Consider the following 15,394-nt stretch of genomic DNA (forward strand, 5'->3'; position numbering starts at 1 on the left):
ATCAAATCTCATGCTTTGAGGATTAATCTGATTTCCTGCAAGGGTATGGATAGAATTTTTTTTTTTTTTTTTTTTTTTTTTGTCTTGCATAGCACTATACAGGTTTTACTGTGAGAGTGGATTATGGCTTTTCCTCCCCCTAAAGCATCAGGTTTTCATCCTCACCAAAAACATGACAAGCATTGCTCATGGCTGAACAGCAAGCTGTGGTCTTCAGCAGCAAGCTATGCCAGCACAAACCTAAATATTTGGTGCAGATGGGTAAGAAAAATAGACCTGCAGACATAAATAGTGTGGGGGGTAGGTATGATTATCTTGTGTTGTTGCACTGGCTAATATTACTAGTGACAACCCAAGGATTTAAGGAAACATTGTAATTGTACTGGGGATCTGGGGAGGCCAATGTTGAGAGAGTGGGACAGGCTGTAACAGAAAGCTTTAAAGCCCCGAGTCTTATTCCCTGATTTGGCATAGATTTCCTTCTGACCTTGATTCAAGCACTTGCAGTCCATGTGTTACTGATTTGAATTTTTTTTTTTTTTTAATTTTACTCTGAAAGGTTTGATCTGTGACTTCTCTGTGGCTCACAATTCAAAATGCCAAAGTATTGTGATGGAAATATTTCCCTGTCTTGCAGAGTGAATGTTATCATGAGGGGATGGAGCCCAAGTAAAACAGAGAGGAGGGAGATCTGGTGCCCAGCATGGCTGCATCCAGTCACAAACACTGCCATGGATGGGCTCTGCAGGTTGTGTTTGCTCTGTGGAAAGTGGGCAGCTCTGGGGTGCAGAGTTCCCCAAATCAACACAGAGATGTGCCCAAGCTTGGGACTCAGAGTAGGGAGAGCCATGGCTACACATTTCACCAGCCCCAGACTGGCAACAAACAGGTGTAGTTTACCTTATGCATTTATATCAGTTTAATAACTTCAGCAGACTGGAGGGCCAGGAATCAGCCAGATCAAATGCTGCACTAATACATCTGATTTCTAAATAAATAAAAATAAATTTTTGAACACTACTCTGTGTTTCTGGTAAGCCAGGTCCTCCAAGAGACCCTCAGCACAGGCACCTCTCAAAACACATCCCTGTTCCTCTGACCATCCCCAGGGTCTCACAGCATGAGCACTGGTGTTCCCCCCTCCCCTGTAAATATGTATATACATACTTTTACAAATACACACTCGGAGACTACAAAGGCAGCAAATGTGATAATGTGATCCAACTGTTCAGTGCTAGGCTAGAAAGAAGTATTTTTCTGCCATTATGTGAAAATTTAGCGTGACTGGAACAGAGTCTGCATTTGATTAGGCAATTTAAGAAATGGAAGAGACTTCATACTGTAGGGCAGTGCTACAAAACAATTGCTCGGAACATGTTCTAAAATTGGTTTGCTTTCACCAGATTTCCATGTGTTTCTGCACGACATCTCAAATGAAAGTATGAGCAGTCACGTGGCAAGTGACAACATTTTGGTAATATGGTAAATAAAAGCAGCAGTTTAAACAATTACTCCAAATCCTGAGAAGACTTTGAGATAAAGAAACCAAACTAAAACCAAGAAAACAAAACTCTCTATTTCCTGTAAGCCTGGGAAAGACATTTCATAACACATCCTTTTACTGGCACAGTTAATCTTTAATCCTAACAAGATAATAGTAATTGTTAACTTCAAGCTCAAGGTTCCTCCAGGTTTTCAAGCCTGTGTTTTGTACATGTAATTGATGGTGCCCAGGAAAGGGGCAGAGCACACGCTTTGCATATACAAGTAGGTAACTGGGTGGCCAGCTACCAGATTTATCTGTGCAGAAAAAGCAGGGCTAGTTGAAAACACGTTGTTCCCCAGGATCTGTAGGTAGTATTCCTGCAGGCAAGGCTGGCTGACCATTCCAGCCCTGAGAATGGCACACAGAGAATCCCAGCATGGTGTTTATGATCTCTCACGTGCTTCTTGCCTGTTGAGTCCCCTCCTGTCCCTTTGCATTTTCCGCAGCCATTTACCTTCTCTCTGAAGTGAGAGCACTGACATGCAGCAGCCTTTCCCCAGCAGCAGCAACTCAAGCCAGCAACGCTCCAGCAAGGCACAGTGATGAGATGCTGGGGGATGTTTGTAGCAGGGGAGAGTGGTGGGTGGAAAGTGATGCTTTCTGGAGTGAGGTTGACAGCAACATTGTCTGAGGCACAGCCTGTTGAACAGCAGATGTGCCCTTTCTACTGTGCAAATCCCTTTTCTCTCCCTCTGCTCTGCTTGTTGGTTCATATTCCTTCCCCCAAACCTCCCTTCCATTTCAAAACATCCCATTCACTTCATCCAGCAGGCAAACCCTGACCTCCTGGGCTCCAGCCAGGACTCAAATGGGCAGCACTTATCTCAGGATCGGGGCTGCAGCCCTGCTTAGGGGGGAGGCTGCTTAGACTGCTTTCTGCAGGGCTGCCAGGCAGCAGGCCCGGGGTGCTGCCAGAGCTCCCTTGGCTGTGGCGTCGGCTGGACTTGTGCAAGTTGTGCCCCAGACCTTCATTGCTCCTCACCTGCAAGTACTGGTCTGTACCTGTCTCAGAGTTACCTTATCAGATGATGCCTAATCATGCTGAAATGATTGTCAGTCTTGCTATGTAAATCATGTTCTGCAGGCTTCCAGGAAGAGCACTGACTTCCTTCACTTACAGCACTGACCCACACTTGCAGCCAGCCCTCCCAGAGGGAGGCAGAGTGATACTTTGCTCTAGGTTTTAGGCTTTTGTTCCAGGCCAAGGTGGGCAGTTTTGGTGTTACTGAACATCCAAGCCTGTGTGTACTTTGGGAGGAAATTAGGTCTTTGCCATTATGGTTTAAGGGTTCTCCCTAGTTTTTGGTCTAAAACGCATTAGTCAAAAGCATCAGACACCTCTGACACAACTGGGAGCTGGAGGTGCTCAGGATTTTACCCTGATGAGCCACAGCTGCTCTCCCCAGCAGGGTGGCTTTGCTTTTCTGGGGTTGGGGTCAGGCAGGGGTAGGAGTTCCTGCTACCAGAGCTGCCCATGGCCAGGAATTAATGGAGGATAGTGCCCAGAGTGTGGAACAAGGTCACTGTACTGACATTCTCTGCACAGTCCGTGGACACCTCCACAAATAAATTTAGTGTATCCCAGGGCAGTCCCAGCTGGGCATGAGGAGTTTGAATTAATGAAATGCAGGTCTCCTAAAATGGTGGATCCAGAGCACTGCTTAAGTTAAAGCACTGATTGCCCAGCCCTGACAAGCTTGCAAGGAAAGCATGTTCTACAGGAAGTTTGCAAAACAGAACAGATTTGACCATAGATGCAAGCTGAATCGGGTGCAGGACTTTCATGTCACCCTTGTAAGAGAAGGTAGTTAACATTTAGTCTCAAAAATTAACTTAAAATAACTATAATTGAGGCAATCACTTACAGTTTGCTTAACATTTTATTTCCTTTCCTGCTGAAACTATCCGGTGTTCAAGTAAATTTCTGATCACAGGAGAATTTAGCCCTCAAAGTGCTTCTAATCAACCACTAAACACTTGCATCATTAAAAGTCACCCCAGCCATTTTGCAAGTTCTGTCAACTCGTTCTAGATCAAGAGGGGTGCGCTTGCTGCAACATTCAAAGCCTGCAAACAACTGAAGTGTAGCTGGCAGTGCCATAAGCCAATTAAGATGAAAGCTGTGATACTCACTGGTAGGGTTTCATCACTTTAATATTAAACTATCTTTTTTTACTTAGGCATAGATCAAGAGGTGTTAATGCAGAATCCTTAAAAGAAGTCAAGTATTATCTTAAAATAACAGACCTGTTATTTGCACTTTCATGCTCAATTAATATCTCAGCTCTAAATATCCTAATTTTTTTTTCCTCAGAGCTGCAGACTTTAAAGTTGTTATAAAAAGTAAGGATGGCTGCATACTGCAAGTTTATATTTGGGTATACATTTGTAGGACAGAAAGTTTTTATTACCTATCCATTCATACAAAATCATGCCTCATGTTCCTGAAAGGGACTACAAGACTTAAGTACCTTTCTTTCATTTTAGCTACAAATATTTTCCTGTGTTATTTGATAATTAGATGAAACCATCTATCACCAAATTCCACAACATGGATTTATCACATCATAGAGAATCTCTTAAGATTTGAATGTACTGTAAACCTCTGTGTCAGGCATTGCCTTCAGGAACTTTATTGAAGTCAGACTTCATTAGAAGAAACATGTACTGGAATGACATTTAAAAGAATTATAAATAAAATCACACTTGCATTGATGCTGGCTGTTGTATCCCTGTTTTGGGAGGACTTGCCATGCTATAATGCAATTGCATCATTGGAAAACCTATGTATAGATATGACCTAAAATGGGAATCTAATCCCCTGCCTTTCATATCATAAATACTAATACAGATTTTTAAGGCAAATGTTGCATTCTATGTAGAATACTTTCTGGCTTGTAAGCAAATGACTCATCGTACACATTTCACACAGTAAGACATTGAAAAAAAAAGAAAAAACAAGACAAAAATACAGAGATAGGAAAAAGAATTGTTGGCTCCTCCTTTAGAGTTTGAAGCCCCTGGCCCATGCTGGTCTTATATTTTGACTTGGATGGTACAAAAAGGTTCTATTTTCATATTATGATTACTAAAACACCCTTTTGCCTGGTTCCCCCAGAGTGTGTCTCTGCTCTGGAGTTATTTTATTCCAGTCACAGCAGGGATTAGGTGCTATTCTGGGTGAATGTTCTGGTGCATCTGTGGTTGCCAATGTGAACATTTCTACAAGTCTAGGGCGTCCCTGAATGCAGCCTGTACCACCTTCATAAATTTTCTTCTGAATGTTTTATCTTCTGAAAGGATTGACCTGGTTGACAAACCAAAATTGAGCTACACTCTCCCTTTCTGTACTCTGCACTCACTGCTGAGCTGTATTCTCTCTGCAGCTGGCTCAAGAAGTTGAACTTCTCCCACCTGGCAGCAGTTACCATCAGCAAGTAAACTCAGGTGCAAATCCTTAGCCCCCTTAAGTAGAGTCACTGCCAGCAGGCTTTTTACTTCATGAAGCCCAGAACTTGAACCCTTTTCAGGTAGTGTTTTTTAACTGCTGCTAAAACTGCTGTAGACCTTAAGTGATTTGTACATCAAAAAATAATCCCTGAGGCTTCAGTAAACAAGATTTTTAACCTTTCTACGTTGGTCCTTTACAGCCAAAAAAAAAAAGGGGAGTGGTGCTAAACACAAGTAAGCTCCCATTCAGCCTTTCTTTGGGTGCAGGTGGAATGTGTGACTTGCTCTAGCCTGGCCAATAGATCTTTGTTGCTTGAGTGTTCTTCTGGTTGAAGAGCTTGGAGGCACTGCTTTGGCCAGGGGCTCAGTGCCTGAAGCCACTGTCCAAGGGTGTCCTGAGCCCCTCAGCAGGATTTGTCTCAGGGGCTCACTGGAAGTTGCTGGGTTTTGCACAAGATCAGCTCTGCTCTGCATCAGGGACTGAAGTCTCAGCTGTAGGCCCTGAGAAACTTGTTGAACATCTGTGAACAAGCAGCAGTAAAAGATTTTTTGTTCTGGTTTAACTTTTATTATTAGAGTGGTTTCATGCTCAAAATTTCAGAAGGTACCATCTGAGAAGACACTAGTCAGTGCCTTTGCACTAATTAGTGCCCTCAGGGAGCCATTTACATGCAGGAAGAAAGAGAGGACAGCAGGGATTTCCTGATTTGTCTCAAGTCCAGTCAGCTGGGATTGTGAGAAACCACATCAACATAAATTGACTAGGCTCAACATATTACTAATCAGTTCTGCCTGTCCCCCCATAACATTATGTCCAACTTGTACTTCCAAGCACAAAGGGGATCCTTGGTCTCAACTAACAGCCTGAGTCTGGTGGAGGAGGAAGATGATGCAGTCATTCAGTCAGTTTTTATTATTGCAACCCTTTCCTTCACTCCTTGCCAAACTCTCCACAAGTGACCTAACTTTTAGGATGTATCTTTTGTTCTGACCTGTCATGAACTTGAGCCTGGATTTACTGTACTGCACTCCAGTATGTGCCTAGCATTTTGGGAAGCATTTACCGTGTTAAGATTTTTAAGATTTTTTTTTTCAGTAAGTAGAAAATATTGCATCAGTCTGGTTTGAAGCCATTTTATATGTTGCTTCTCCCCAGCTGGCTGAATGCCCTTTCCCTTCCCCCTTCTCTTTTACGTGGCACTGCACAGAAAGATGATTGATGGAGCGTCACCAGCACGTTGTCAAAGGCTGGAATAGATTAATGGGCAAGAAACACCAGCCTGTTCCCCTTCATGTGCGATTGTTTGAAGGCAGGCTCATATTTTAACAGGAATTATATCCTGCTTCTCTGGATTCCCCCAATCAGGAATTGAAGGATGGGATTTCTATCTGAGATTGAAAGGTGGCAGCCACAAAAAGCCAGTTTATTACTTGGGACAACTGCCTGCCTCCCATCTGACCAACAGCATCTCCCTGAGGCCTGTTTCAGGCAGGTTGCTTGCCTCCTTAATAAGGTGGATTTTTGCCACCAGTTAACATTTACACACCTCTAGTTCTTTCTTCTTGCAGACACAACTCATTATGGCACAGGCCACGTGGAGCTCCGATCTGTAACCTGATTTTCACCTGAGGGACACTGGTCAGTGTGCCTGTGCTGCAGGGAAGGAGCACATCTCACCCCAGGCAGCTCAGAGCCTTTTTAAAGGCCTTTTTGGTTGTTGGCCTGGGCCACAAAGTCAGCCTTGATCTGTGCCTCAATTCCCCAGCTGCAAGACAAGGATAGCAATATGGTAATTTCCAAACATTGCACTTGCCATGGATTGTTTTCTAGCAGAAATGCTAGGAATGCAATTTATAAGAGAAATTAATCAAAGACTGGGCTGAATCCTGGCAGGGGAAAATAATCAAACCCAGAGCATGAATGTTTTCTGCATTTTCTTCAAGGTAGACATTGCCAGCATTTCGTAATCAGCTATTTCAGGCCGAACAGATATTTTTCAGCATTGTTATTTGTAGTCCCCAGGAGTGGCCTCCACTAAAAGGTTTGAATGTGGCAGGAATTACGTCTTTCACACCAGTCTATCTGTGTCTACCAGAAGGCTACACCTGGCTGTCATAAACCCCTGCTCCAAGGGCTAGATGCATCCCATTTTTCTGATTATCCAGGAAACAGCTGTTCTTCCCAGTTTTTGTCTCTTCAGTGATTCTGATCTCAAGCCTGTGTCCAACCAGATAAAAGCTACATTTAAGAGCCTCTTGAAGCAGGTGCATTTTCTTTTCATATGTAGCTAGAAAGCAGAGCTACTGTTAATATTCTTTTAGTAATTTTGCAAGCAAAATAATATAGAAATCTGCACTTGTTGCCTGGCTGGTTAGAGGTGATTACCTGTGGTTTGCTGATCCAGTGCAGCTCTCTGTCTGCTTTTCTGTCCTGTTGTGACAAAGGTCTGTGCTTCAGTATTTTCTTTGATAGAGATTTGCAGCAGATGATGTTTAGTTAGAAAAGATTGCTGAATATGACTATACCTACCATGTATGTTCTTGTGGTTCAGCTCTGGAGTATCCTGAGATGTTTGAGGGTTTTTTGGGGAATGTGAGTTTGTTTCTGCTCTGGATGCAGCCTCTGGGGAAACACATTCTCTGGATTTACATTTACAAAACTTCGCATTCTTCTAGGGAGTCCGATACCCTGCCTGAAATTGGAATCTGTGTGAGAGAACTGATACTTTGTATACCTGGCATTTCAGTTGTGTTCTGTTTACTTTTGTGACAATTTGCTGTATATTGGCCATGATAATCATGACCTAAAAACAAGTTGCCCTTTGACAATTGTGACCTAAAAACAAAAATAAATTGCCCTTTTTTCTGCAGCCATTTCCTGGAGTCCAGAAATCAATATCTGCCTCTGTAGGGCAGGTTACATGGAAGTTTTGTAATTGTTGCCCCAGTTAATTCTTCCCAGATGGAACACTGGAAGGAAAAGGAATCTTCCTATTACATGCCCCTGCTTGGTGCAGGTGGAACTTACACCGTTTGCAAGTTGTGTGCAGTTTGAAGCCAGGCCAGGGTCTCTTTGAGTCATGATGTGGGCCACAAGCAGCCTCATCTTCTGTGTTGACTGCAGCCTAAACGTCTGGGAGAGCTTCTTGCTCTTTGGCAATTTGTATTCATTTGTTCTCCAAGAAAGCAAGGCTTAAGGGAAGACTTTTACTAAGCACCTTACAGATGCACCAACTCAACATACAGTTTATGTGTCTCCCCTTTCTCTTTCACTGGAAAAGGACTGGGCTGGATATTTGGAGCCTGCTTTTCCTTACAAAAAGCCCAAAAAAAAAAAAGATTGTATAAGCATTAATGATTTGTTATTGTGTCTGGGAGCCACAGTGCTGCAGGACTTTGCTCTAATGGTGCTTTCACAAGAAAGAACTAATTTGACTAACTTTATTAATTCCAGTTTGTTTTAAGTTTGTTCATTAGTAATTTAACGCAAGATGCTTCAGCTGAAGAGGCCATGTCAGGACAAGGAAGAGCAGAGGGAAAGTGCCAGGAATCATTAGTGTTTATTAACCACTGCACTCATCAATCTTGACTAAGAGCACAGCCCATTCGTTCTGGACTGGTGGTCTGAGATACAGAAATATCATTAACACTGGAAAATGCTTCTTTCCAGGTCAGTCTGTAATGGGCAGGCATCCAGGCAACACCCCCACCCCCATCCCCAAATGTTCAGCTGGTCTCCTCACAATCCAGCCCAATCTGACAGCTCAGCAGCCTCTGGAAGGAGGAAGGCCTACCCCTAGCCAGCCATAGTATCAATTAACAAATACAGCATTTTCGTCCCCCATAAGCATTACTGAAAGGTTAAGTGTTTTTAAGAAGAGATTTTTTAATTGCTTTTCAAATTATTAAATGATTCATACTTCTGTGCTTTGCTGGATCAGGTCTGGCACTTTGTGTCGGCAACATATTTTTCTAACTGAAAGTCTTGAAACATTAAAATGGAAAGGTTTCTCTTTTTTTTCTGTTTAGACAAAGCATTTAATAACAAATTTCAGCAACTGCAGGGCTCAGAGCTCTGACCTGTGAGTCGGGGCTCTGAATGAATGCATCCAAAAGGTTGGAGGAGGGAATAATACTACATTTGCCAGGTTTCTAATGAGAAATATGACCCTGCCCAGTCCACTTGCACTCATTAAGGATCACATTTCACTTTGAGATATGTTTTCTTGCATCCTACCCAAATTGCAACTTGAGTGGTTACATTCTGCTCACTAAAATATCCCTGTGGTTTAATCAAAGAAGTTATGTTTCCCTTCCCCTCTTAAAAGCTTTGTTGTATAATGCTGTGGTGCTATCATGATCTGTGCTGTCAGATGTACAGAGCACACACACAGAGCCCCCAGGTGAAAGCCTCTGAAGCCTTCAACAGTAGGAAATAGAATGAGGGGGAAAGTGGCATCTTGGGAAGGGGGTTCAGCATTGCATCCCCATTTGAGTCTCTTGCCATCCTTGTGAAGTGTGTGACAATGCTGTCACACTGCAGGGGCAGCATTTTGCATTTCCTTTGCACATGTATAAGTCCCTGCAAAGGCAGAGCATCAGGTGCCTGCTCCTGGGCATCAGGTCTGTGACAATGGGCACATTGGACTGAGCTCTGTGATGGTACAGCCTGGAAACAAGCAAAGACATTAAAACACAACATGGATGTTCAGACACATTATGTGTGTCATGACGTTTTATGGATGAGATTTAGGTACTTTATGGGAAAAGGGTTTGTGTTGGATGACATTCGGTGATTGAGGGGATGGAAAGAGATTGCAGTTTAATTAAAATTCTAATCCCAAGTTTGACAATTTTTCTTGCCAGGTCAGCAGCCTGTATGTTCAATTTCTGATTGTGTGAATTAAATGGGCTGACAGTCATCAGCTTCTTTAGAAATGCCTGTAAATCCAGCTAAAAATTAGCAAACATCAATATGTTTCACAGCAGCTCCGAGCAGGACTGTGTCACGCAGCAGTTTCCCATCAATGTCCCCTGCTGCCAGTGCTGAAATGCAAAGGAAAGCCCTGTTGTGCAGCAGGCAGTGGCGCCGGTGTCCCTCACCGCTGTGTCCCGTTGGCAGGTGGTTGAGCAGCGCTGTCACCTGTCCCCAGCCATGAGGCTCCCGGTGCTCTGTGCCTTGGTGACGCTGCTGAGCCTGTCCCGCTGCCGGGCCGTCAGCTTCCCCGAAGACGAGGAGCCCATTAACGTCGTGGACTACCACTGTAAGTAATTGCATAAAGCGCTGCCGAACACCAGGGAAAAGTTCTAATGTTGACTTCTTTTTTCCCTTGCCCCTCCACTCCTGGGAAATTTTAAAAAAATCTGATTCCTTTCAAATTGAAATGTGTTTACTGGCTTTGTATCTTTAATAGAACACTTAATCATTTTCTTAAAAAAGCAATCAGAAATACAGCAATAACTTCAGGAAAAAGAACATTTGCTGACATTAGCCATCTTTTTCTCATTTATATTCAAGACATTACTCAAGGAATTTAGTTTAAACCCTTCTACACCTAGTATATACAGCTAATCAATGCCATATATTGATTCTTTAGCTCTATAATCCTGAGTGATGGTGTAGCCCATTTTTACTTGCAGATTCAAGGCAATATCCAGTATTTAGAGGACGCCCTTCAGGCAATGAATCTCAGCACAGACTGGACTTCCAACTAATGTTGAAAATTCGAGACACACTCTATATCACTGGCAGGTAATTTTCCTTCACTCAGTTCATTAGATTAAAATTCTTTTCTCTTCTGGTTTTGCATTTATGTGTAAAATTCATTTTAAAAAATGTGCAGAATATGATAAAAATTAGAATTGGGTCAGAATTTCCCAGAGAAATATACCATATCTATGGCCAGTGCATGAAAATTGGATTTGAAGGCTGCAGTTACTGTAGTTAAGCTTAAACCAATGATCAAATGCTCTTTTCCCTCTTTTATATTACTGCCCTGCCTGATAAAAACCTCTCCTGATCATTTTAAACTCGGACTGACACGTCAGGGCTGTAGGAAGTGAGGATAACACACTTACATATTTACAGCCCAGGTTAGTCCTCAGCAGAATGGGCAGACGGGGATGGACAGCTGGACACTGCAGGTGCTATCTCAGGACCACACCAAAAAAATCAAAGCCAACCCGTGTTATACATGAACAACCTTCTCCCATTTACATTAAACATGGAAAATCCATAAGCATTTCATAGAGGTTGTTGGTCAAACATAACATTCTAAAAATAGACTTAGATTACCAAATAAAGAGGTACAGAATTAATGAACTTACTTCTGTCTTTTTACTTTGCAAACAGGGACCAGGTTTACACTGTAAATTTAAATGAAGTTCCGAAATCAGAAGTTATCCCAAGCAAGGTGAGTAGTTGCGTGCTGGAAAGAGAGAGGTGTTTTCTTTCATTTTAATGGGTTGTTTTTAAGAATTTGCTGTGGCAAGGAATTCAAATGTTCCTTTCTGGTGTGCTTTAACAGAAATTAACATGGAGATCAAAGCAGCAGGACAGAGAGAACTGTGCTATGAAAGGCAAACATAAAGTAAGTTTAGCACATTATAGGAAAATGACACTAGTATTTATTATATACATGGATTTTGTGATTAATACATCTTACTCTCTTTTCAGGATGAATGCCATAACTTCATTAAAGTCTTTGTTCCAAGAAATGATGAGATGGTGTTTGTCTGTGGAACAAATGCATTTAACCCTATGTGCAGATACTATCAGGTAAGAGTACTGAAGATGTCATTAATCTGTTGCTGGTTTTATTTGCACTGGTTATGCCATAGCAAATACATCCAGTGTGCCTGAAGTGTGCTTCAAGGTGAAATAAAAACAGACAGAAGCCAGTGTGCTGAATTAAGTTTTGTGGAAAGACAATGTTTTGCTTTTGTGCCAGTGCACAAAATAGAAATGACACTATCACCCATTTATTTTTCTTCTCTAGTTGAATACATTAGAGTATGATGGGGAGGAAATTAGTGGTTTGGCAAGATGCCCATTTGATGCCAGACAAACCAATGTCGCCCTCTTTGCTGGTAAGAACTTTTACTTGTAATGAGTCTAAATGATTAATGACACCAAAAGAGACAGTGAGCTTTTAAAGCAAGCACAGGAAAGCTAAAGGTGTCATGGTCCCCCTGCTCTTAAATTTTTTAAAAGGCCTCCAAAGGATTAGAAGCTGACCTGTTAATAAATAGGTTACAGCAGTCTGGGGAAGTGTGACAGTAAAGAAATGGGGAAAAATACAGGCTAGTCAGAACTCTTTAGATTATCGAAGGCCTCTTAATACCATGTTTTCAACTTCCATTTTAGATGGAAAATTGTATTCGGCAACAGTAGCAGATTTCCTGGCAAGTGATGCTGTTATTTATCGCAGCATGGGGGATGGATCTGCCTTAAGAACAATAAAGTATGACTCCAAATGGATAAAAGGTAATTCGGGGAGTATTTTCCCATACACATGGCAAATGTAATTTCAGTGGCACAGAAGGTTAGGTTATTCACAGTCAGACTGGTTTACACATATGCTACAATGTCAGCATGTATGAGGCTTTCAGAATATTAAAAAGCTGCATAATAAAAAAAAAAAAAAAAAAAAACCAGACAAAATTTTTGTTAAATCCTCCAACAAATGAATTTGCAGTAACAAAATACCTTAGTTGAAATGCAGTTTCTGTGGGGCCTTTTTACAGTCTATTAGCCAATGCTAAAGACTTCAAGTTCATTTAAACTCCAGTGCACCTGTATTTGGACATCCTAAAGTATCTTTATACTGGAGCTCACCTTGGCTGGTTTGGACCTGGGGAGGAGCTGCCAAATCTCACAGTGTCACTGTCGTGTGCCCATTGAGCAGTTCTTTGAAGCAACTTTTTTCCTTGCTCTTTCTTACAGAACCACACTTCCTTCATGCCATAGAATATGGGAACTATGTTTATTTCTTCTTCAGAGAAATTGCTGTAGAGCACAACACTTTAGGCAAGGTCAGTATTGTCACCGTGAGCGTTGAGTCACAGCAGAAGGAGCTCATCCTAAAACAGCATCAGGAGCGAGCACAGTTCATAATATGAAGAAGGACCTAGGACAAAGCTTGCACAGTTTTACCACGGTTATAATTTACAGGGAGGGGAGAAAAAGAGAACTAGAGCACTGCATTCTTCAACCAAAAAGCTCTTTCTGTTCTCCTGGCCCTGCTGTTAGGGAGCTCACTACAGGTGTCTTTCAATGTGCTGTTGCCTTAGTGCTGCTGTTGCCTTAACTCTTATACCAAGTACTGGAAGAGCTGAGGATGTTTTCATGCTTATTAAAAAAACAAAAGAAAGCAACACAAAAGGAGAGCTTCAAAGAAGTTTCTCTAATGTCCCTGGATATTGAATAATTCAGTCATGCCAGTACAGAGTATAATACTCATGCCTCACCATGGAAGGATATTCTACAATAAATTATTACATCCCTTACACATGGTTAATTAAAGTCTTTAAATCTCACTAACAATATGATTTTGAAGGTGAAAAGGGTGGGAGGAAACTGTGGAGATGCATTTGCTTGGTGATACATTAAGATGCCTGTGCTCTGCAAGCTGAGCACCATTTGCTTTCATCTTCTCTGTGCAGATAAATGGCAGCTTCCTGTTAACAACATTATCTTGGTGTTTTATTAACAGCTCAGAAACAAGCACTGCATATCTCAAGCCTCTCTCCCTTTTTCCTTTCACAGGCTGTATATTCCCGTGTGGCACGCATCTGCAAAAATGACATGGGGGGCTCCCAAAGGGTTCTGGAGAAGCACTGGACATCCTTTCTGAAAGCTCGGCTCAATTGCTCAGTTCCTGGGGATTCATTCTTCTACTTTGATGTTCTGCAGTCTATCACAGACATAATAGAAATCAATGGAGTGCCCACTGTTGTGGGGGTATTCACCACACAGCTCAACAGGTAAGAGATGAGCAACCTTTCATCAAAGGCAGATCTCGGATTCTCTCTTACACGGAGATTGGTGCCATTGTAATCGGAGTTCTTGAAACCATTTTTTGAATTTTACAGCATCCCTGGTTCAGCAGTGTGTGCTTTTAGCATGGATGACATTGAGAAAGTCTTCAAAGGGAGATTTAAAGAACAAAAGACTCCTGACTCTGTTTGGACAGCTGTACCTGAAGACAAAGTACCAAAGCCAAGGTAAAAGGTTCTTACGCATGATGTCATAACATTGTCCCTGTAAAGAGCTACCTTAAATCAGCTGCACTCTGAGTGCCTTGCTGGGTAAACCTAAAGCAGAGCTTGATACTTCAGCCATAAGGACGCTCATTAACCGGCTGCCTTCTCTCATTAACTAAGATATCAAGAGGAAAACAATATTGTTCTCATTTCAGACCTGGCTGCTGTGCAAAACATGGCCTAGCAGAGGCTTACAAAACCTCCATTGATTTCCCAGACGAAACGCTCTCCTTCATCAAATCTCATCCATTGATGGACTCAGCTGTTCCCTCAGTCACTGAGGAGCCCTGGTTTACCAAAACACGTGTCAGGTATGACAGTTCAAAAGTAACACCTGTGAAAAGGAAAACAGGGCAACTTGCTGCTAATGATGTGCCTTCTGGTCTTGCTAGATACAGATTGACAGCAATTGCTGTAGACCACGCTGCTGGACCCTACCAGAACTACACAGTCATATTTGTTGGCTCTGAAGCAGGAGTAGTACTTAAAATCTTGGCAAAGACCAGGCCTTTTTCTTTGAATGACAGCATATTACTGGAAGAGATTGAAGCATATAATCATGCAAAGTAAGTATTACCAGAACATCTAAGCTCTTCATCTAGTCCTTGGTGCCTAGCTAAAAGAGATTATGGTAAACTTGCTCATTACCACCAACATCACCACTTGTTTGTCATTTCCTCGTGTTCCTCATGTTGAATAACCTGAAAGTATTTGGTCACTTGCCATTTTGCATGGGTTGAATGAACAACCTAATTCCACTCCAGTGACGTCAGTGACACGGTCTAACTCTCCCGCAAATACTTCTGAAACGTCAGAAGTACTTGGTGATGTTAAAAAGAAATTATCTGTGCTTATCTTGAGGGTTGCTCAAGAGTGGCTGATAGTGTATAACCTGTATCTGATCATTTTAAACTTGTTTATTTCTTGGCACAAATAATTTGGGAGTGGAAGCATTCCAATTAGACTCTATAGCCATCCAATACAGGATTCCTCCTCTGTTCTCTCATGATACTTATGCTGACTGAGAGAACAAAGAAAATGGATTTGGATTTTTTTTTCCTACATAGTTCAGTGAATTTCTCACCTAGCTGTTAGCAGGAGCCAGAAGCCAGCATTTGATAACTCAGAGGTTTG

General features: G+C 42.1%; 1 protein-coding gene across 11 annotated transcripts in view; it reads left to right on the forward strand.

Moving 5' to 3' along the window:
• SEMA6D (semaphorin 6D) overlaps positions 1–15,394 on the forward strand; it is a 206,700-nt gene that overhangs the window by 181,802 nt on the left and 9,504 nt on the right. For all 11 annotated transcript variants that reach the window (XM_021537470.2, XM_021537469.2, XM_021537467.2 and 8 more), the window contains 12 exons: positions 10,119–10,260; positions 10,637–10,748; positions 11,349–11,409; positions 11,524–11,586; positions 11,673–11,774; positions 11,995–12,085; positions 12,363–12,482; positions 12,942–13,030; positions 13,764–13,981; positions 14,090–14,221; positions 14,416–14,571; positions 14,653–14,826. In XM_021537470.2, the coding sequence (XP_021393145.1) occupies positions 10,152–10,260; positions 10,637–10,748; positions 11,349–11,409; positions 11,524–11,586; positions 11,673–11,774; positions 11,995–12,085; positions 12,363–12,482; positions 12,942–13,030; positions 13,764–13,981; positions 14,090–14,221; positions 14,416–14,571; positions 14,653–14,826 (1,427 nt within the window). In that variant the 5' untranslated portion in view covers positions 10,119–10,151. The remainder of the gene's footprint in view (positions 1–10,118; positions 10,261–10,636; positions 10,749–11,348; positions 11,410–11,523; positions 11,587–11,672; positions 11,775–11,994; positions 12,086–12,362; positions 12,483–12,941; positions 13,031–13,763; positions 13,982–14,089; positions 14,222–14,415; positions 14,572–14,652; positions 14,827–15,394) is intronic.

The sequence above is a fragment of the Lonchura striata genome, chromosome 11 (genome assembly GCF_046129695.1).
Source record: "Lonchura striata isolate bLonStr1 chromosome 11, bLonStr1.mat, whole genome shotgun sequence".
In the NCBI taxonomy this organism is placed as follows: Eukaryota; Metazoa; Chordata; class Aves; order Passeriformes; family Estrildidae; genus Lonchura; species Lonchura striata.